Source organism: Monomorium pharaonis, chromosome 3, assembly GCF_013373865.1.
Source record: "Monomorium pharaonis isolate MP-MQ-018 chromosome 3, ASM1337386v2, whole genome shotgun sequence".
Taxonomy (NCBI): Eukaryota; Metazoa; Arthropoda; class Insecta; order Hymenoptera; family Formicidae; genus Monomorium; species Monomorium pharaonis.
In genome coordinates this window covers 7,704,924-7,726,855 of record NC_050469.1, presented here as the reverse complement: position 1 = coordinate 7,726,855, position 21,932 = coordinate 7,704,924, and the positions used below count along the sequence as shown (strand labels likewise).

Below are 21,932 nucleotides of genomic sequence, written 5' to 3'. Positions count from 1 at the left end.
TATTACCCTTCCTATTTCTTTTCGGCCCATTATGCAGTATCGTTATATTTTTATAAATACTATATAATATAATAAATATTTCATAACTTTGAATTGAAAATCTAATGAGCAACACTTTGATGAATATAATTGTAAAACTTCAACTCAAAACATTGATTATAATTATTAACGAAGGTATTAAATAAAATATAAATGAGTGGCCATATTATCACCGTCTCCTCTACTTTTTTTCTTTTGTTTAAATAATATATTCTAAGAAAATATTCTAAAAGATAGAAATAATTTTAATAATTAAAAATATTTTATATCGTTTAATACTTTAATAGTATACAATAACAAAATAATATAAATGATTATATTATATTATATAATGACAAAAATATCAAAGATGTAAAAGCCATTATAATAATTAAGGTGTTTATAAAAATTATATTCAAATTGTACTCTCTAAAAATTTAACAAGTAATACTGAAGCATTACTTGCTACATAAGAAATGTAACAATTGACATTGTGGCACTCATTAGATAACAAATTATTTCAATATTTAAATGTCAATGTGTAATTCTAAACAAACAACCTGAATTTATGCATTTGTTTTAAGTTATTATATATTTTTAATATATTTAAAATTAATTAAAAAAAAAATAGTAGGCATAATTTTGTATTAGCAATTTAATGTTACAATTTAGATCGGATTTCTTTCCACCATGATGGACGCTCCAAGTTCTGTTTGTCTTGAAATATCCATTCCTTCATGTGTTTGTATATCTAAAAGAGTGTTTTCAATTTATGTATTTAAAAAACATAATTACATGTAAAGGCAATACATGTAAATAATTTAATATAAACTACTTAGCAGTAGCAGTATATACCTCGCCATCGGACATTCCTAAAGCAGAATTAAGAACAAAGTCTGGCGGTGCCAGTACGTCAACTAACGGAACAACATTGTCGACTAAGTCTCTGCATAGTATTATAATTCCTTCCCGCAAAAGACTATCTATGTTACTGTTAGGAGAGGCATAACCACCACCATATAAATCTCCCAATCTCTTCTCCAATGTTACCGCTCCGAATAAAGAACACAATTTTGTCAGTACCTCTCTTTCGTTTGTTTTCCATTTTGGATCTTGTACACATCTGATAAAGTATAACATTACTGCATGCTGTAACAAAAAAAGAAATTAATTGTATTAATTTCTATTTGATGATAATGTTGTAGAATACATCATGCAAGTTACTCCAGGCAAAATCCATTTACTGCACAAGAGAATGCATTTTATTTTTTATTGTTAATTTAGAATTTAAGATTTACATTTCAGATATAAATTCTTATAGATATAAATTAATAATAATAATAATAATAATAATAATATTAATAATAAATTCTTATATATATCGCAAATATGTTTTATTTACCTCTGCATATAAGAGGGACAAAGTTCGCGCTAAAAACGTTTGAATATTATTTTTTACATCAAAATCAGACATTCCGCTTGATTGAAGATCCATCATACGTTGATATGTCTTCTTCAAATAATAACAAACCAACCATTTAAAAATTAGGAGCAAGTCTAAAATAAGAAAGTGATACAATAATTGCAATATATTTAAAAATGTCATTTATCAATTAATAGCTTATAATAATATATTTTAATGGAACGAATAATTTCTATCATACTTTCAGGTTTCAATACACCATCCACTGTAGTTTGATTAAATTTGCTGCTAAGTATTTGTTCCGCATTTACAAGAAAATCCGCGGAATTAAGTGGAGACGGCACAGATTGCCCTTTAATCACATTAGCCCATTGATTTAACAACCAATTACTTGCTTGCTGGATAAGTACATTATTTTCGCCTTCATATGTGCAATTTGCATCGTTTTCACCTCTTATGTCACCCAAACGAGACACTAACAATAAAATAATAAGTTTATCATAAAAATGTATATGTAGTATTTATGTTAATGTAGAAACTTTGCACTTACTTTTTAAGTACCCATGCCCACCGCAAGATTCTCTACTATCCTGAATCGCGTCACGGGCAATCCACGCGCACAATGCTTTTGTTGCAGAAGATAACGCGTGTATTTCCATTCCGAGATCCTCAGTTAAATCATTATTTGCGTCCACAATGCGATTCATATTAAGGTCATACAGACCTTTGTACAACGCCATTGAAAATATTTTTACCGCGTATGTTTCAGCTAAATGAGGAATGATTCGCCATTGCTAGAACATACATACTTTCCGTTAATCACAATAATCCTTCTCGTTTAGCTTGAAATCAAAATTCTGCAATTACATACTTGCGTTTGATATTCTATAACTGGTAATTCGTTATCCTCGGTAGGACCAAACTGTCTTCTAACTGCGCAGTAACGTATAGCAATCGTTAGTGCAATCGACATGTATTGCGCACATACTCCAGTAATAAAAACACGGCCTCCTGAGAGTGCACCTAATGACGAGCCTGCGACAATAAAATGTTAATGAAATTAATCAATACAAAATATGGCATGTCGTATTAATGTTATATTCTCACCGTATCTTTTTCGTTCATCCCTTATAGCGAGGATATACTTTCCATCCTCGCTGACATCCGCGGTGCGATTTAATAGGCAGCTACGCGGTACTGAGTAATTATTAAACATTAGGAACCCATTGTCTATTCCATTAAGGGCTATTTTTTCACCCATGTCACCAACGGTGACACCGGGAAAGGGTAGATGAGTTTTCGGATCGCGAATTGGCACGATAAAAATATGCAACCCATGGTTTACTCCGTCCGGTGTAATTAGCTGAGCAAATAAAAGGGCATGCGTTGCGCATTTTCCTAAAAGTTTCAGTGTTTAGAAAATATAGGGAACATTTAATGCATGCATGAGGTGTCATTGCTTTAATTATTAATTCTTAATTATCTAAGACTCACCTAAAGTACCTGCCCAACATTTTGCAGCTTCAAAATCGGGTGAGTGAAAGATAAAACTTTTCGTTGCTATATCATACGTTGCTCTAGTCCGCATGCCTTTTGCATTGGTTCCATGAGAAATTTCGGTCAGCGCAAAGCAACCAATGTACTACAAGCAATAAAAATATAATGTAATAATGATTCACCACTGTGTCATGTTTATACATACATTTCCATTGCTAAATTCTGTTATAAGTTGTTGGTGTTGGCTGGTACCCAGTGACGTTATGGTACTTGGTACCATAGCATATGAGATACTCGATTTTATCACTAGGGACCCATCGTATTGAAAAATATAAAGGTGAGAGTCAAGATCTCCAATTGGCTAAAAGGTTTATACCAAAATATATAAGTTTCAATATTGTCTCAAATATTCTTATATAGAATCCAAAATTTATATTATTATCAATTTTGTTGATAATCATAATTATTATCTATTAATTAATTAATTCAATAAAATGTTATAATTACATCGATTCCATTCTCGCGAAGTACTCGTAATTGACGGTTGCAACGTTTTCGATTTTCATCCAAACTCATCGGTCTCGTTGGCTTTTGAAATGCTGGATGACTCTCGATAAGTTGCCATAATTTATTCTAGTTATGCAATTGATAATTCAGCACATATAATTATATTGTTTAATAATAAGGTACCTAAATCAAGCTTACTAAATTTATTTTTTAAAACTCATAAATAGAGCTTAAAAAAATTAATAAAATTATTAAAATAAGTAAAAGACTTGAGTAGACCTTATTCAATTTAAGCTTAGATATATTGATTTAAAGTTACATGCATGTTTACCCGTAGGAGAAAATTATGCAATAACTACTGCACAAAATATGCAATTTTTTGTGCAGTAGTTTTTGCATAATTTTTTCCTACGGGAATTTAAATATAACGTAGCCCACTGCTTTCGATACCTGATACTGTACACGATTTTCTCCCTCTAAATTTAATTTGAACGACTTCCAGTTGAACGTCGCTCGTTTTCTATAAGCATCCAGCGGTCCCTTTGGCAAATCTTTTATTAATTCATTGGCGGTGGACATCATGCGTTTTATTCTCGTGAAATTGGAACTTTCGCAGTATAATTTTATTTTGATGTTAAAACAAAAAGACACGGTAATATAGCAGTTTCTGTACAATTGAAAACGTTTTAAAATATTTGTTACATTAGATATCTTTTATATTTTTCAATGATTTAGGATATCTCTCTGCGGTAATATTTTAAAACTAATATTTTAATATTCTAATATTTTAAAACTTTATGCAAAGTTTTAAAATATTAAAATAATATTTTAAAACTTTGCATAAAATATCTTTTAAATCGTTGAGATATCATTTCACACTTTTCAAAAAAATATAAAACGTCTCATCTTAGGGTAAGATATCTTTTAGAAATTTAAGTATTCCAAAGATATCTTTTTATGTTGGCTGTGGCCTACTGGTCATGGTCACTGGTAAATTACGTAATTTCGATATTGTATAAAAAGCTCATAAAAGATAAGTACTATATCATGAAGTTTAAAGATTTTTAATGACAAATGCCATAAACAGCTAAATAACGAAAGTAAAGTATGAAATGAGTTTAAAATAAATAATTCCACACACACAACACACTTATCTATAAAAATACAATCTTGTTCAAATATATCACAGAAATGTTATTATTACGTGTTGTGTTATTATTCCTAATAATAAAAAATTTATTACGATGTATACAGTAAGCTAAGATACAAAACTGAATAAATAATGTTTTAATTAATAACTGTGTTCGAGTGAACTTTAATCGCACTGATGCGTACTCCACATTACCCCTTCTACTCTCTACAAGAATCAAGTACGTCAATTAGCATCTATTATAGAGATATTATATCTGGAATATAAATGAGCGTAAATGACAGAAAATCGAGTTGTTTTCAGTTTTTTTACGTAAATGGAAAATGCATGAAAAATATCTAAAAAATTTATATCCATAATAACATATTTTACAAAATGTTTTAAGATATCTCTTTGATGCCTTTTAGATATCGCTTTTGAGAGCTGTTTACACAGATTGAATGCTCTTTTCTTCTCGCTTATTCATATTTTTATCTATTTAATCTATATTATAAATAAAATATTCTTTGTGCTTGAACATTATATGTACCATTTTCACACTTAATTTAAACGAAATATGTAATTTGACATTATCGAGAAAAGATGAAAAACTAACTGGTCAAAATTCAGGTGCAAAGAACAAAATCGAGCAAGTTGTTTACAAGTCTGTGAGAGAAAGCAGAGAAAACTGAGAAAGCGAAGACTCTTCTTTAAAATGACAGTAAAGCGTTTTTGGACGCAGAAAGTTAAGAAACAACTTCAATTCGCACTTTGCACTTGCACTGCCGTTGTATGAATCCTAACAACATTTCAGAGAAACCGGAGTCTCGCGCGAGATTTCCAACCTTTCACAAATACGCACTTTTGCAAATGCACGTGCACAACGTTTGTCTCACTCCTCACAACTCGACGCAACTAGATACGGTTTGAACGTAATAAATGGAGATTAAATGAAAAGAGGGAAAGTACGAAAGCGTGTAATAAAAACCGGATCTGCAAAGATTGACCGCAGCAGACGGCAAACTGATTGTGCAAACTCAGCGTCTCTCGTTCGCAACTCACGCTAAGCACATTAAATGATTAAATGGAGATATTACCTCATATCTGGGACATACCGAGCGCGACACACTGTAGACACACTTGGCGTAAGACACTACCGTGTTTCATGATTTTGTTTTTTATCACGAAGATAAAAGCGCTTACATATTTTAAGCGTTGAATAATTAGCATTTAACAATTAGGTAGAAAAACGTACTAGAATATGAATCACAAATAATTTACATTTACGCCCTTGGTAGTCGAAATAGCTAAGACACACGTTCCATAAAATTGGGAGGTTCCAAGTTCGATTCTCATCTAAAGTGTTATTTTTCGCAAATTCTTTACACTATTTGTGAAAGGACGATCAGATGCTTGTTAGCATTATTATTATCAAATTAATTATCAATATATGTATTTAATATCGTAATTATTATTCTTGTTCAACTTATAACTATGTTTCAAGAATAAAAATTCATGATTAGGCAAACAACAGCAAGAATTCAAAGCGCAGCAATCTTTGCTCTTTTCTTTGTAGACGAGATTATTGTTGTCGCAAAGAGTGACAAATAATAAATATTAAACGTATAGAAGATTTGAAGTATACTGTTGAACTTTGGCATACACTTGTTAGTAGAATAATATTTCCTTGTTCTCGCCTCAAGATTAGATCGTATACAGTTAATTTAGATAAGATTTTATTTAGAGAAAAGATACGAAATTAAATTTGTACTTTTGCTTGATAAAAAGCAAGATGTAAATAAGATTTTATTGACATCAAACAAATTTTTTTTCGATCTGAACTTTAAAATTGACGAGATGTTTTACTGGAGATATTAAAATATGAATTTATTTCAAACATAAAATGTTTTTCTAACGAGAAATCATTGACGAAAAGTAAAGATAACATCGACAAACCAATATTATCTTAACCACTAATATTTATCTCCGTGAATATAGATTAGTTTTGACTTATATAATTCACTTTTCTCTTTTCCTAATTCTAAGAATTAAAGAAACTACTTTTTTAAATTAAACTTCTTTATAAAAAACTTCTTTATAAAAAATATTTAAATTTATTATGTTTATACAAGTTTACAAATATTTAAAAAACTACAATAAAAATTATTTATAAAATATACTTATAATTATTGCTTTTATGCATTTTTATTTACTATTAACAATCTAATTAATGTAGATTGTTTTAAACACACACACACACACATATGTAATACGCGCGCATACATGGTTTATCATGAGACTTAATTTCTATTAATAAAATACTTTTAATTTAAATTATATATATTTTTTTATTTCTAAAATAAAAAATATATATAAGAATAGAAGCTCAGTTTTTAAAGACTTTTTAAAAGTAATGCCATCACAGTTTTAAATACCAACAAAGTCAGTAAAGGCTACTCGATGTCTACTGCCGCCAATTTATCAATAAGATATACCAGTAGGCCTTGCACGTGTTTTGAAAGTAATCTACTGTCATGTTACACATCAGAAGTTTATCTACACTTTATCTACAAAACACAAGTCTAATGACATTGAATGTGTTACCATTTTCTAAGAACATTTGATAATTTTTTAACTAAATATAGTTCCGAAACATTTGAGGAAAATTTTACTTAAAAGCTTATAGTGCACGATAAAACGATATTGAAGATACGGAATGGACGGAGCTATCTATATAATTAGATATAATTAGATCTATGTAACTAAATAAAAGCCAAAGATATAATTTTAATGAATGATAAATTTGTTGCTGAGATGATAACTAACTACTATTACAATACTACTATTAAATTAAGCGTGAAAGGTGTTAATAAATAATACTTTTATATTTGACAACTGTTAAAGGCACAACAATTATCAATATAATTTTTACGTTTTATTTTATTCTCACTTAAGGTATTTTAATAATGTCTAAGATATAAATTTTATCAATTAAAAACGTTTCATATTATTTAATTACTTTTTTTACAAAAAATTATAAACATATATACACATATATATAAAATAAACATTCTTATAACAATATAGAAATATCTTTATAATAACGTATAAAAATTTTTTCTCTCTTCATTTAAATTGTATATTAAAAATTTAATAACTGTAATATTGAAGCATTACTTATCACAAGAAATTAACAATCGATATTGAAGAACTATTATAGATAACTACTAATTATTATTGTAAATAACAAATTATTTCAATATTAATATATGCACAATTCTAAATAAACTTGCGCATTTGTTTCAAATTATTATAGATTTTAAAAATAATCTAAATACATAAATGTAAAATAGTATGAATATTTCTTGTTAATATCTGCAATGTTATAATTTAGATCGAATTTCATTCCACCATGATGGACGTTCCAAGTTCTGTTTGTCTTGAAATATCCATTCCTTCATGTGTTTGTATATCTAAAAGAGTGTTTTCAATTTATGTATTTAAAAAAACATAATTACATGTAAAGGCAATACATGTAAATAATTTAATATAAACTACTTAGCAGTAGCAGTATATACCTCGCCATCGGACATTCCTAAAGCAGAATTAAGAACAAAGTCTGGCGGTGCCAGTACGTCAACTAACGGAACAACATTGTCCACTAAGTCTCTGCATAGTATTATAATTCCTTCCCGCAAAAGACTATCTATGTTACTGTTAGGAGAGGCATAACCACCACCATATAAATCTCCCAATCTCTTCTCCAATGTTACCGCTCCGAATAAAGAACATAATTTTGTTAGTACCTCTCTTTCGTTTGTTTTCCATTTTGGATCTTGTACACATCTGATAAAATATAACATTACTGCATGCTGTAACAAAAAAAGAAATTAACTGTATTAATTTCCGTTTGATGATAATGTTGTAGAATACATGCAAGTTACTCCATGCAAAATCCATTTATTGCACAAGAGAATGCATTTTACCTTTTATTGTTAATTTAGAATTTAAGATTTACATTTTAGATACAAATTCTTATAGATATAATATTATATATATCACAAATATATATTTTATTTACCTCTGCATATACAAGAGATAAGGTTCGCGCTAGAAATGTTTGGATATTATTTTTTATATCAAAATCGGACATTCCGCTTGATTTAAGTACCATCATACGATGATATGTTTTTTTTAAATAATAACATACCAACCATTTAAATATTAGGAGCAAATCTAAAATTATAAGAATAGCATATTAATTATAATAAACCTAATATGTTATTTATCTAACTAATAACTTTTAATAACATATTTTTATGCGACGCATACACACAAAAAATTTTTATCATACTTTCAGGATTTAGTACATTTTCCACTATGGTTTCATTAAATTTGATGCAAAGTATTTGTTCTGCATTCATTAGAAAATCCGCGGAATTAAGTGGTGACGGCACAGATTGTCCTTTAATTACATTAGTCCATTGATTTAATAACCAGTTACTTGCTTGCTGAATAAGTACATTGTTTTCCCCTTCATACGTGCAGTTTGCATCGTTGTGATTTCTTATGTCACCCAAACGAGACACTAACAAAGTAAAATAAAATAATAATAATTTAATATTCAAAAATTGTTAACTCAAAAGTCCGGTTGACTTGAACCACCCACGTAATATGTAAGATACTACACAAAATTGTGTGAAATTTTGTATTTACTTTTTAAGTAGCCGTGTCCACCGCAAGATTCTCTGCTATCTTGAATCGCGTCACGGGCAATCCACGCACATAATGGTTTTCCTGCAGATGACAACGCGTGCATCTCCATTCCTAAATCGGCAGTCAAATCTCCATTCTCATCCATGAAGCGCATCGTTTTAAGATCATTTTGATTTTTGAACAACATCATTGAAAATATTTTTACGGCGTATGTTTCGGCTAAACGAGGAATAATTCGCCATTGCTACAACATACATATTTTGCATCAATTGCGGTAATCTTTTTTTTGTTTAAATTGAAATAAAAATTCTGCCGTTATCCGTACTTGCGTTTGATATTCTATGATTGGCAATTCATTATCTTTAGTAGGACCAAACTGTTTTCTAACTGCACAATAACGTATGGCAATTGTTATTGCAGTGGTCATATATTGCGCACATACTCCAGTAATATAGACGCGGCCTTCTAAGAGTGCGCCTAACGACGAGCCTGCGTCAGCACAGATAAAATATTAGTGGCATTAATTACAAAATATGACATGTCTTATTAATGTTAATTCTCACTGTATCTTTTTCGTTCATCCCTTATAGCGAGGACATACTTTCCATCTTCGCTAACATCCGCGGTGCGATTCAACAGACAGCTACGTGGTATAGAGTAATTATCAAACATGAGGAAACCATTATCCACTCCATTAAGTGCTATTTTTTCACCCATATCACCAACAGTAACACCGGGAAAAGGTAGATGAGTTTTTAGATCGCGAATTGGCACAACGAAAATGTGCAGGCCACGATTCACTTCGTCTGGTGTAATTAGTTTCGCATATACGACGGCATGCGTTGCGCATTTTCCTAATGACAGTAATTTAGAAAATATAGGGAACTTTTAATGCATATAACATAATTACTTTAATTATTAATTCTTAATTATCCAAGTTATTCAAGATTTACCTAAACCACCCGCCCAACATTTTGCAGCTTCAAAATCAGGTGAATGAAGAATGAAACTTTTTGTTGTTACATCATATGTTGCTCTGGTTCGTATGCCGTTTGCATTAGTTCCATGAGAAATTTCAGTCAGAGCAAAGCAACCGACATACTGCAAACATACACACATCCACACACAATAAGAATATTATTAAATATTAAACAGGATGATAAATAAAGATGTATCTAAAACAGAAAAGTTCTTTACCATTTTGCAATTTTTACAATACTTTTTAATAACGAATTATTAATTTATTAAAAAATAGCCAAATTTGTCCGACCTATCACCAAATGCAAACACACGGTAAAATAATACGCGTAATCATTGCTGCTAAGTACGCGGGGGAGTTATTGTTTATAAACAGCAAAGTTTATGTACAATTCTCCGCGATATCTAGCGACTGTGCATCTCGATCTTACTTTGCTATTTATAATTTTATAAATTAATAACTTATTACGCTCTATTTGCTCACTAGTGTTGAATACATTTTTACCTGTTATCCTGTATATCTCATAATAATGATTTATGATACTATCGCTGTGTTACGTTCATACATACGTTTCCACTGCTAAATTCTGCTACAAGAGGTTGATGTTGACTGCTACCTAATGATAATACGGCATTTGGTACCATGCTATATAAGATATGCGTGCATATTGCTAACGATGGATCGTATTGCATAAGATGAAAATAAAAGTCACCATCTCCAATTGGCTAAAAAAATTATACAAAATTTAAAAATTTAATATTTATTAATACAAACTTATATTAAAATAGATACTAAAATCAGATTGTTTGTTATCAACAATTAGTTTTATTATAAATATTAAAATTTATCAATTAAATAAATTATTTTAATTACATCTATGCCATTCTCGCGGAGTACTTGCGTTTGACTGTTGCAGCGTCTTCGCATTTCATCCAAATTAGTTGATCCTGTCAACCTTTGAAATGCTGGATGGGTCTCGAAAAGTTGCCATAATTTTGTCTAGTTATTCAATCGATAAAATTTAGCACATTTAATTATGTCGTTTAATAAAATACCTGGACTGAATAAAATCCACTTAATTTATTTCAAAAAATCATAAATAAAATTGCCGTAAATAAAAAGAGAGTTTTTAAGAAATAAATTATTAAAATAAGTATAACAAATTAAGAGTTCCTTATTCAGTTCCAAGTTTATATAAATATAAATTTGCACGTTATAATATACATAATTTAAATGCAGTCGATTGTTTTTAATACCTGATACCGTATGCGATCTTCTCCCTCTAAAGATAATTTGAACGACTTCCAGTCGAACGTTGCTCGTTTTCTATAAGCATCTAGCGGTCCCTTTGGCAAATCCTTTATCAAGTTACTGGCAGTGGGCATCGTTTTCCTTTTGCAATACAAGAATTCTTGCAGTGTGTCGTAGCAATTATAGCAAATCTAACAATTAAAAAAAAACGAGAATACACAATTATTTAGCATTTTATACGGTTAAAAACCTCTATTTTAATCACCGATGTCAATAATTTATTGTACGTTTTCAAAAAGCTGAAAAATGACTTCTAGTTGTATCTCGCACGTGCACTATCATCAAAGCGTTACGTGAGTTCTATCGGTGTTTTAAAAGAGCCAGAGATTTCGCGCGAGAGATCTACGATCTTTTGCACTTCCGCGAATATGTGGACTGCGTCTCTTTCTCTCGTTCACCGACTTGGACATTAAATCGCGATATCATTCATCACACTTTGCACGTAGCCACAACACATTACATGTATTCTCTATTATCATTACCGATAAGAGCGATTACCTGTCGTTTTGAGTAGAAAACGTAACACATTTGTCATTTTTTTTTTTTTTTAGACGAGATTATTACTATCGTAAAAAATGACGAGTGATAAATGTTTGACGCAAAGAAGACTTGAAGTACACCAAACTTCGGCACTTGTGGATAAAATGATTCCTCCTTCCTGTCTCGAGATTAAATCGTTTACAATTTGATTTTGAGAAATTCAAGTGTAATTTTATTTGAAATAGAACAATATATGATTTAATTGAAGTCGACAAAAAATTTTCTTTTTTCTGACTTTAAAATATACAGAACTTTCACTTGAGATCTTAAAATTGGAAATTATTTCGACATAGAGTGATAGAGTTTTTTTTAATAAGAGATCCTATGTTTCAAAAATTATGTTTCAAACCGACAAATATACAGCAAACAGTTCACATGACTTTTACATCAAAGTGTTACTGACTGTAATAAATTAGTCAAAAGAATTATTATTTATACAAATAAAAAATTTTTAAGCAACAATAATTCATTACAGATTTATTTAATATTTAATATTTATTGTTTTGCTAATGTAGAATTATTAATTAATTTTTTAATGGAAAAAAGATTAGAGACAACGGTTTGGAGGCAATATAAATTTTGTTTTTAAAACAATTTTGTGTGGAATAAATTAATTATGTTAATGTAATTGGTGTTTGTAAAATCATTCTAACACAGCTCTCGTAAGCCAGTTTAAATGTAAAAAAAAGAAACAATTCTAAATAAGAAATATAAATAGGAAATATAGGTAATTTTGTTAGTATAATATCGATACTTTGTGTAATCGATACTTAGAGCTACCTACGTTGAAAAAACTCTTAATTTCAAATTTAATTATTGTGTATTAATTATTAGATATATATTTATTATTTTAATATCTCTTCTCAAAATTATTAAAATAATAAAATTTTAAACAGAGTTTTAATATTTCAAAATTTCGCAAATTATGAAAAAGTACATTGTTTAGATCAATTTTAACATAACGATTTGTTTTCTTAATCTTTAGATAATTCTTTGTTTATCAAAGTGTTACGTACATTATAATTTTTTTTTCAATTTTTTCTAAACCTAACTTATACCGTATATAGTTGAAAGAAAATCGATGTCCTCGCAATAACACGACTCGTACTACTAACCTCGCAATATCTAATATGTATCGAAAGACTTTATATATTTTGAAAATGCATATGCACAAATTATGACGACATTAACCCTTGTAAAAATAGTGATTACATGTTTCTGTTCTGTAATAACTGTCTTCGTTTTGTTGTCACTTTATTTCTTAATTGTTATGCATTTGTATAACAATTAAGGTATGTGCAAGTATTTACATAAAAATGAGATACATAATGAGCATATAATAAATTATATATAATTATTCACAGTCGTTGTTTCTTTTTATGCAAAGAAAAGATAAATGCTTTGATTACATGTTGTTTAAGAAAAGTTACCTCCATCTTGCAAAATTTCTAGAATAATACCATATGCATTGGTGATCAAACTGGCTAAGACGTCCTTACGGAATGATGAGAGATTCAGATTCAAATTCTGACTGAGATATTATTAATCATTAATTAACTCATTTTTATAATTTTTATTATCTTTAGAAGAAAAACACGAAAGCTAGAAAAAGATTCATCAAATATAAGTATTATTATTTGTATATTACCTAAACAATTTGATAAAAAGATGCATTTGGATACAATATATAATTATGCTTACAGTTGGATTCTTAACAACATTTTAAATAATGGCTGAAGTAAATTATTCAAAGCAAAGTGTTCGTTGGCTACTCTAATGTCGATTCGACACAAGACTTTCGGAATTATGCAGGAATTATGTAGGATAACCAAGCGATCCAGGTTGCAAACACAATTACTTGCAAACAAGATCATCAAAAATTGATGTTGCGAAAGAGGAAAGGGGGGCAAGGGCTTGAAAAGATCGATAGTTTATACGAGCGAAAGATTCTTTTCGACGAGTTGCAAGCCGCGAACAAATATCCCTCGAAATATGCGTGTCGCGATAATATCAGTAACTATTGTCCTCTTTTTGCAATTCGCCCACATCAAAACCGAAAGGTAAGACTATAATAATCATAGATTTGCAAACAGCACATATGTTAAAAAAACATGTCTTTAATATATATGCTGATTTTAAATTTGCAATTTTTAATTTAATTTTGCGTACAAAATCGGCATTCGACTTTCAATTAAAACAAATAAATTTTAGTTTAACAATATTATATTTAAAAATTTTGAATTTATTTCACAGAAGTTTTATTTAACGATAGAAGTATCTTAAGACCTTCTGATTTAGAATCTCGGCTCTTTCTTTCTTCAAGAGTGTATCTTTATCTCTCGTTTTAAATGCAAATTTTTAAAAGATTTCAAGCAACATAAACACTTTATATGAGTACTCATTTGTACCATTGTTTAAATAATGGAATTATCTAATTCTTATATAAAATTATTTTCGCAGCAAAACATCCTTAAAATATTATAATAAAAAATATGCTCGTTTGAATACTAAAAAATCAAAAAACAAAGACAAAGGAAAACAAATCGGAATTAATCTATCATTAAAGAAAAACATAAAATTAGTAAAAAAAAAAATTAAAAACTTTTATCCTACTGCGTGATGGAAAACACACACACACACACACACACACACACACACACACACACACACACACTACAGTTTTTGTCATACAATGTATAAAATTAAAAAAAATTTTATTGCTGAATTCAATACTCGTATCTAATTGTCGTAATTTTTTGTGATACTAATTAATCTTCCATGCTAGAACATACAAATGCCATGCGTTTAACTAGGGTAAGCAAGCTACATAAAAACAATTGCATTATTCTAGAAGTTTCGAACGAATGCGTTGGTGCGACAACAAAACAGATGATCTGAAATTAGTAGTCAAACGAATCATAGAGGAAATGACTACGCATAGCAATTGCATAGTTTTCATTACTGATCCTATTTATCGTGGACTGATCGACATACATGCCATCGGAATGTTTTCCTTCTTGTTGAGATATGATGTAAGTATTGTATTTAAAATATTCCGCGCAATTAAAATATTTCAAGCAAAAATTTTTATTCCCAAAAAATCGTATAATTAAAAAAAATTGTTTAAGATTTAAATTTTATAATTAATATCATAATTAATTAAAATTACTTTAAAATAATTAAATTAATTTAAAATTTAAATATTTAAAATTCAGAGTCTTGAATTAATTTTACCTTCATCAACTTGTAAGTTACACAATCTTTTGTTTGCGTCTTATTAAATTTTTGCATTCAGTAATGCAAAGCAAAGCGATATAATTTTATCATAAATATTTATCGCGTTGACTTCTTCACAGATTGGCATACGTGATAGGGAGAATTTTTCACGACCGAGAAAAAAAATAGTAAAGACACTTCAACACATCAAAGAAACAGGTTGCGATGCGTATGTTATACTAATCAGTAATGGACTACTAACATCACGATTCCTACAATATGTCGAAGGGTAAATCAAACAATCAACAATGCAATTTTAATGCAGATTATCTATTAATTGTTTTCTATTCTCTGATAAATTATTCACGTTAACGTTCTTATTGTTATGATAATTTCGTAATCTATGGTAACTTTTTAAGTTTACCAATTGTCGAAATTACAATATTATTATTCTAAAACTGATCGTTTAGAAAGACAATAACGGTTTATCGGATAAAATTGGTTTTATTTTTGCTTCAGACTAATTATTACTTATAACACAATAGTCAGACAAAATAAACTAGACAATTACAAGTATTTCAAGAAATTTAATCTGTTTATTTCTTTACCAATCTATTCGTTACTCAATTGCATTCTCTTAGAGGTGCATATTTCGTTTGTATTCTCTATGATCTACGAGATTGAAAGAAAATATTCAACATAGATAATTAATGGCGTAGGCTCAAAAGCTAGTAATATTATAAATCAAAGACAAAAATTTTACTATTATTTTATGTGCTCTATCAAATTATTTATTACCTATACATAATTGTAAAATATTTTCCACGTTCTTAATTTTTTTTAAACATTTACTTCATAACATGCTCATATAATTTAATTTTTATTTCTTGAACTTCTTGCGTATTTTAAATCGCGATTTCCGCACTAGAGAACGTCTAATCAACACGCGTGGTTTCTTTTTACTTCTACACGACAATCGGCTGTTCAGGCCTGAATTGCATTACATTTGGAATCGAATTGTCAATGTGGTGTTTATACGGCGATATAATACGTTCAAGCATCGCTCAGGCGAGCGAGTTCCCGTGGAACAAATTGATCTCAGTACCGTTTATTATCCATCACGTACACGAGATTTCACAGCGATCAAGTACATAGATACATGGCACGACGGAAGATTACGTTACGACAACAATCACTACATGCCGAAAACCATAAACCTTCGCGGCAATGGTTTACGGTTAGTACATAATATGTTTGTTAATAAATACATTAAAGTGCATAGAAAAATTTATGCAGTAAAATTCAAGTAGTAAGTGAATCTTAGAATGTAAGATACAACGTAACCGATACCAAATCTAGAAATGTTTGGGATTTTGTCTTACTGCTTAAAACGAGCTTTTTCTATATATATTTTTTTATATATATTGGAAATCTTTTTCCATATATATAATCAATTCTTCACATTTAAAAATTTAAAAAAGAAATATTGTGTTTTCTAGAAAAATTTTGCATCTCTAAGTTTTTAAATTTTATTGTAGAGTAAAAAAGATAAATGTTTTTTTAATGTCACAACGTCAGTTGTTATTAACTTAATTTTCTGTTAACGTAGAATTGCTGTTTTCGAACATATACCAGCAGTGACGGAAGCATCGCGAGATTATTATCAACAAAGCTCAACAATTGCAAGTTCTAAGGCTCTGGGTATCGAATTCGAAGTATGTATTAAAATTAACCATTCAAAAATAACACAACGTAAAATGAAAGCTATAAACAACAGATATAAAAAATAAAACATAAAAATGTTAACAAAATATAATTATTCGTGTAATAAATCATGTAATTAAAATAATAATTACAATAATATTAATTAAACTTTCTTAAATATTAATTATTTATAGATTTTACCACAAATTAGTCTAAAAATGCAAATGTGCAAGTGTTTATAAAATTTTAAAAGTACACACGTGCATTCTTTTAAACATTTTTTAATGCGTAGAAATAAATGTTTTTCGTCATTCTATTCTCTTTTTAAAAATATTAATTTACAATAGAGAATTATTATTTCTGAGATCGTGATTAACGCAAAATTTATTATTTTAGTTAACCCGAGTCATAGCAAAGGCGATGAACTTCAAAACAAACTACTATATGCCCTTTAATATCGCGAATGAGAGGTGGGGTAAAGCGGGAGATAACAATAGCTATACAGGTCTTCTCGGCGAGTCAATTGCCGAAAATGCTGATTTCTTTCTCGGAGATTTGCATTACACGCTGCAGCATTTGTATTATTTCGACCTATCCACACCGTATAATACAGAATGCCTTACCTTTTTAACACCAGAAGCATTAACCGATAATTCATGGAAACTGCTGATACTACCTTTTAGGTATGATATCATAAATAAGCTTATCATGAATAATTATTCGTCAAAAAGTATTCTAAAAGAGTTGACAGCACTTTGAAGACTATAATTAAGATAATCAACAAATATGAAAATAGAATTATTTATTTAAATCTTTGTAAACTCTTCGACCGGTTTAGAATTCTCTTGACAAAACGTCGATACGTTTGAATATGTTTAAATTACTTATGATAAATTAATAATGCTTGAAAATAAAAAAATATAAATTAAAATGGATAATAAGATTGTATTTTTTAATTAATTTAATTATTAAATATAAATTTTTAAATATTGTTGCGTCCGTAATGTATGTATACATAAATACTCCATGAACTATATACATAATATATGCTTTCAAATTCTCGTTATGAGAATTGGTATTTGCTAAGAGTATTTTATTAATGAAATCTAGTCAAAGTCATTTACGTATAGTGAATAATAATGTTAAAGATTCCGTTTGTTGTTACTCTAGACGCAACAATAGAATTATAACTTTTTTTTATGTAAGCATATTGGAACATTCAGAAAAAATTTCAAAAAGATGGATTACAAAGCGTTAATTTTGTATATTAATCTTTGTATGAATTTATATCGCGTAACGTTCAAAGCTACATCTTTTTGCATTTCCAGGATCAATGCGTGGATAGCACTTCTTTGTACTCTATTGTTGGGTGGCGGAGCTTGCCATGTGTTTGCGTTGTTCTATCAGAAATATATAGGTCTGCGTGCGTCTTCAACACATGACAAAGGGGACGCGTACGACAGCACGAGGAGTCTGTATTTGTTCACAGACTTTCAGAATAGCATGCTGTACACATACGGTATGTTACTTCAAGTCTCCTTGCCGCGTTTGCCGAACGCCTGGACCGTGAGAATCTTTATTGGCTGGTGGTGGATCTACAGCATCCTTGCGGCCGTTATTTATCGTGCCAGCATGACGGCGACTCTGTCACATCCCATTGCAAAGTACAGTACACAATAATTTATACGGTATATGTGTAAATCATTAAATATGTTTTCTGCATAAATTTTTTTTGACTAGTTTGAAAATATCAAAACATTTACACGTGTTTGAGTTACTATTGTAGTGGTAATTGTGACGTAAGAGTTGCCAAATCTATTCAACATCAGTTATCAGATTTTCAATTGATTAGTATCTCTCGAGAGACAATAGCAAGTTACCGAAAGTATTCTAAGACAATTATCCATGCAAGTGGAGACCAGTCATAAAGGATTTGAGAGAGAGAGAGAGGAGGAGGAGGAAAAGGAAGGATTATTATTATGCATTTGAAAATAAAAAAATTATGAACCAAGATAAACCAAGATTTTTCAGTTAAATTAATATCAAATATTTAAAACTCTACTTCTGCTGTTTCTTGCATTTAATTATCACCACTTAATACCATTTATTTATTCATTACAGAGTAACTATCGATACTCTGGCGCAGCTGACAAGATCGTCACTGGCGGTAGGAGGATGGAACGAAGAGAGCAAGAAGTTTTTCCTCGCTTCCTCGGATCCACACAGTCAAGAGATTGGTAATAAGTTCGAATTGACGGAAAACGAAGAGGATGCGATCGAACGAGTAGCCAAAGGAACATTCTGTTATTACGAGAATTCCTATTCATTACAGCATGCTAGTTCGAAACAAATATTTAAGAAGCAAAACGATTGGCAAAATATGTCGAGTACCGAGTCATCAATCAAATATAATCTACATGTTATGGAGGAATGTGTCGTCCATATGCCGATCGCGTTAGGACTGGAAAAGAATTCTCCCCTTAAACCCCACGTAGATTTATGGGTACTTTGTTTAATTATATTAATTTGCAAAAGGCAATTATATGACTATAACTTTTAGGAAAGCAGATTATTTACTATTTCTTAATTCGCGGTTTAGGTGAGACGAATGGTAGAAATCGGTTTGGTACAGAAGTGGCTGAGCGATGTCATGGAATGGTCAAAGATCAATGAGTTACAGCAAAAATCACAAACCGAAACGGCGCTAGTAAATCTACGAAAGTTATATGGCGCCCTTACTGCTCTCGGAATCGGTTATCTTCTCAGCTTCTTAGCTTTACTCGGCGAAATTCTGCACTGGAGATACGTTGTTTTAAAAGATCCCAGATACGACAAATACCATCTCGATGTATTTTATAAAAAAAAATAATGAATCTAAAGTTTAAAGTAAACATTCTTTTAGTATATTTATTCTGTAACGACTGTTTTAGTATATTTATTCTGTAACGACTCTGTTATCGTAAAATATTTAACTTTATGTAATAAGAAAATTGTCAAAAAATATTAATCATGTGGCAATAAGAAATGTGCAATCGAAAGACACGAAATATTATCGAGAACAATTTAATCGTTTTTAAACTTTTATTTTATTCAATTTTTACTCATTTCATAACTCTACTGTCATTCCAAACTCCGATCACATCGCGAACAGATTCGGTGAATAAAGTTAACATGGATAAAAAAACGTCTAGAAAAATTCGATTTAGAAAGGTTTTTTTTTAAACAGAAATTCCTTTCTATCACAAAAGATTTTCTAAATAAAATTATTACTCATCGAGATATAATCACTCAGCAGGCATACAGCATTAGAGTTCAGAAAGGGGTGCAATGCAGGCAAGACAATCAGCATGATAACCTTTGTTCGCTGTCAGCTAAGGCACACGCGGTACCGATGTACATACATGTAATAACCGTCGTCGCCCTGAAACTGTGTGGATCGACTTTTTATTGTCACATTAAAATAATGCATTCCACAAAATAAGAGATTTTACTGTTCAAAAATCAAAACTGCGTGGCAATTTACACAAAACATGTAATAGAAATATTATTAAAAACAAATACAATGCTTTCGCATGTTATTTAGCAATTCGTCTGTCATTTTAAACTCTCGAGCACATCGAAATACATCGCAAAACAAACTTTCGCGAGTAATGTAAATATACACAATGAATCGCTTAATAAACTCTGACTCTGATTTAGAAAGATTTCTAAATATAAATTATTTATCCAAAAAAAAAAAATCAAATAAAAAAATGTATTGATAAATATATAATTATTAATAAATTTAGGGACATTTTTATAATAATATTACATATATTAATAAACTATTAACAATTTTTTAATAGAATGTTTGTGTACCTTCGTATTTTGTTCAGCTAGCATTGCATTTAACTTTGGCATTACCCAATCTTCAAACAAGCAATAATTGTCATTTGGCATTAATAGATTTTTCCAGTTCTGTTAAGACCATTTTCTCTTAGCTTTCTGTCGTCCAAATGAAAACTGCCAACATATGTAGGCGCCAAACACTTTATAAAATCCTCTTTGACTCCACCAGCTGTGGTAACGAGACAATCTACCTACAAAATGTCTGTCTAAAATAACAAAATATAATAAAATATCTACTAAATATAAAACTATCAAATATACGAGTATACCAGTTTATGTTGTACAAGAAATTGTACAATATCCCTGATGCCACTGGACACCATGTTTGACGTGTAACCCAAAAATATTGTACAATGATATCTTCTTTTTATAAATTCATCCTCTTCCATCTCATCTAGCTGATGTTCCACAAGAAGTATGTTCCTTTGGTGCAACATACGATTCACTTCTTCAATCGCTAGTCCAAAATTTGTAGCTTGGAATTCACAGCCATGGTTGCAAACAATTCATGATAATTGATTCCCTTATTAAAATCATAACCTAAATACGCATACATTATTATTGTTTATATGTATAACAGTAAGAACAATTATTAATGGGAAATATATACAGAAGCAGATACCTTTTACTAGAATTGTACACGGTGGTAAGGAGCTACTGGAAACCAAAACGGAACTCTTTGCCAATTCTTCCTCTTGTAAATCTTTTCTTTCTGCGTTGGCCATAATAATAATACTTTTGATAATCTTAAGACATATAATAAATTGATCACAGTATAGAAAATTAATATATTATTAAAAATACAAAAATTAACTTTTGATAAAACATATCTTGTGTGAAATATGTATATTTATAACACATGGTCAAATCACATCCCCGATAGCCAAACATGCAACGCACGGTAAAAGCACGCAGTGCTGTCAGTACGTGTCGTCCTAGTGCTGCCACTGTGCTTTCACTGCATGAAAATGCACTTGATGATCGCACGGTGATGGCGCGCTAGT

General features: G+C 29.8%; 4 protein-coding genes across 18 annotated transcripts; 1 reads left to right on the top strand and 3 right to left on the bottom strand.

Annotated features, from left to right (window-relative positions):
* Nucleotides 1-679: 679 nt before the first annotated feature.
* On the bottom strand, nt 680-5,691 carry LOC105831967 (peroxisomal acyl-coenzyme A oxidase 3). 11 transcript variants are annotated; one of them, XM_012672503.2, is made up of 12 exons: nt 5,672-5,691; nt 3,896-4,112; nt 3,446-3,571; nt 3,144-3,299; nt 2,936-3,083; nt 2,549-2,839; nt 2,313-2,476; nt 1,992-2,235; nt 1,683-1,916; nt 1,421-1,575; nt 874-1,167; nt 680-769 (listed from the first exon to the last, which is right to left on the bottom strand). In XM_012672503.2, the coding sequence occupies exons 1-12, from the start codon at nt 5,674-5,676 to the stop codon at nt 680-682; spliced, it is 2,124 nt and encodes a 707-aa protein (XP_012527957.2). In that variant the 5' UTR covers nt 5,677-5,691. The 11 variants fall into 11 exon arrangements, with proteins under 11 accessions (XP_012527957.2, XP_036140836.1, XP_012527960.2 ...); XM_036284943.1 differs by lacking the exon at nt 5,672-5,691 and adding an exon at nt 5,345-5,637 and having other exon boundaries at nt 3,896-3,985; XM_012672506.3 differs by lacking the exon at nt 5,672-5,691 and adding an exon at nt 5,191-5,636.
* A 1,923-nt stretch (nt 5,692-7,614) lies between these two features.
* LOC118644077 (peroxisomal acyl-coenzyme A oxidase 3-like) lies at nt 7,615-21,861 on the bottom strand. 5 transcript variants are annotated; one of them, XM_036284938.1, is made up of 14 exons: nt 21,551-21,861; nt 21,198-21,468; nt 20,899-21,134; nt 11,526-11,711; nt 11,143-11,268; nt 10,839-10,994; nt 10,244-10,391; nt 9,854-10,144; nt 9,616-9,779; nt 9,291-9,534; nt 8,929-9,162; nt 8,656-8,810; nt 8,153-8,446; nt 7,615-8,047 (listed from the first exon to the last, which is right to left on the bottom strand). In XM_036284938.1, exons 3-14 carry the CDS (start codon nt 20,977-20,979, stop codon nt 7,958-7,960), a joined length of 2,169 nt encoding a protein of 722 aa, XP_036140831.1. In that variant the 5' UTR covers nt 20,980-21,134; nt 21,198-21,468; nt 21,551-21,861; the 3' UTR covers nt 7,615-7,957. The 5 variants fall into 5 exon arrangements, with proteins under 5 accessions (XP_036140831.1, XP_036140829.1, XP_036140830.1 ...); XM_036284936.1 differs by having other exon boundaries at nt 20,899-21,119; XM_036284937.1 differs by having other exon boundaries at nt 20,899-21,115.
* On the top strand, nt 14,102-20,224 carry LOC105838109 (ionotropic receptor 21a). The gene is made up of 9 exons (XM_012683400.3): nt 14,102-14,180; nt 14,972-15,152; nt 15,477-15,625; nt 16,265-16,573; nt 16,946-17,051; nt 17,437-17,723; nt 18,369-18,704; nt 19,162-19,543; nt 19,640-20,224. Exons 1-9 carry the CDS (start codon nt 14,113-14,115, stop codon nt 19,907-19,909), a joined length of 2,088 nt encoding a protein of 695 aa, XP_012538854.2. The 5' UTR covers nt 14,102-14,112; the 3' UTR covers nt 19,910-20,224.
* On the bottom strand, nt 20,979-21,653 carry LOC118644897 (probable deoxyhypusine synthase). Its single transcript, XM_036284676.1, has 3 exons — nt 21,551-21,653; nt 21,198-21,403; nt 20,979-21,119 (listed from the first exon to the last, which is right to left on the bottom strand). Exons 1-3 carry the CDS (start codon nt 21,651-21,653, stop codon nt 20,979-20,981), a joined length of 450 nt encoding a protein of 149 aa, XP_036140569.1.
* Nucleotides 21,862-21,932: the final 71 nt, after the last annotated feature.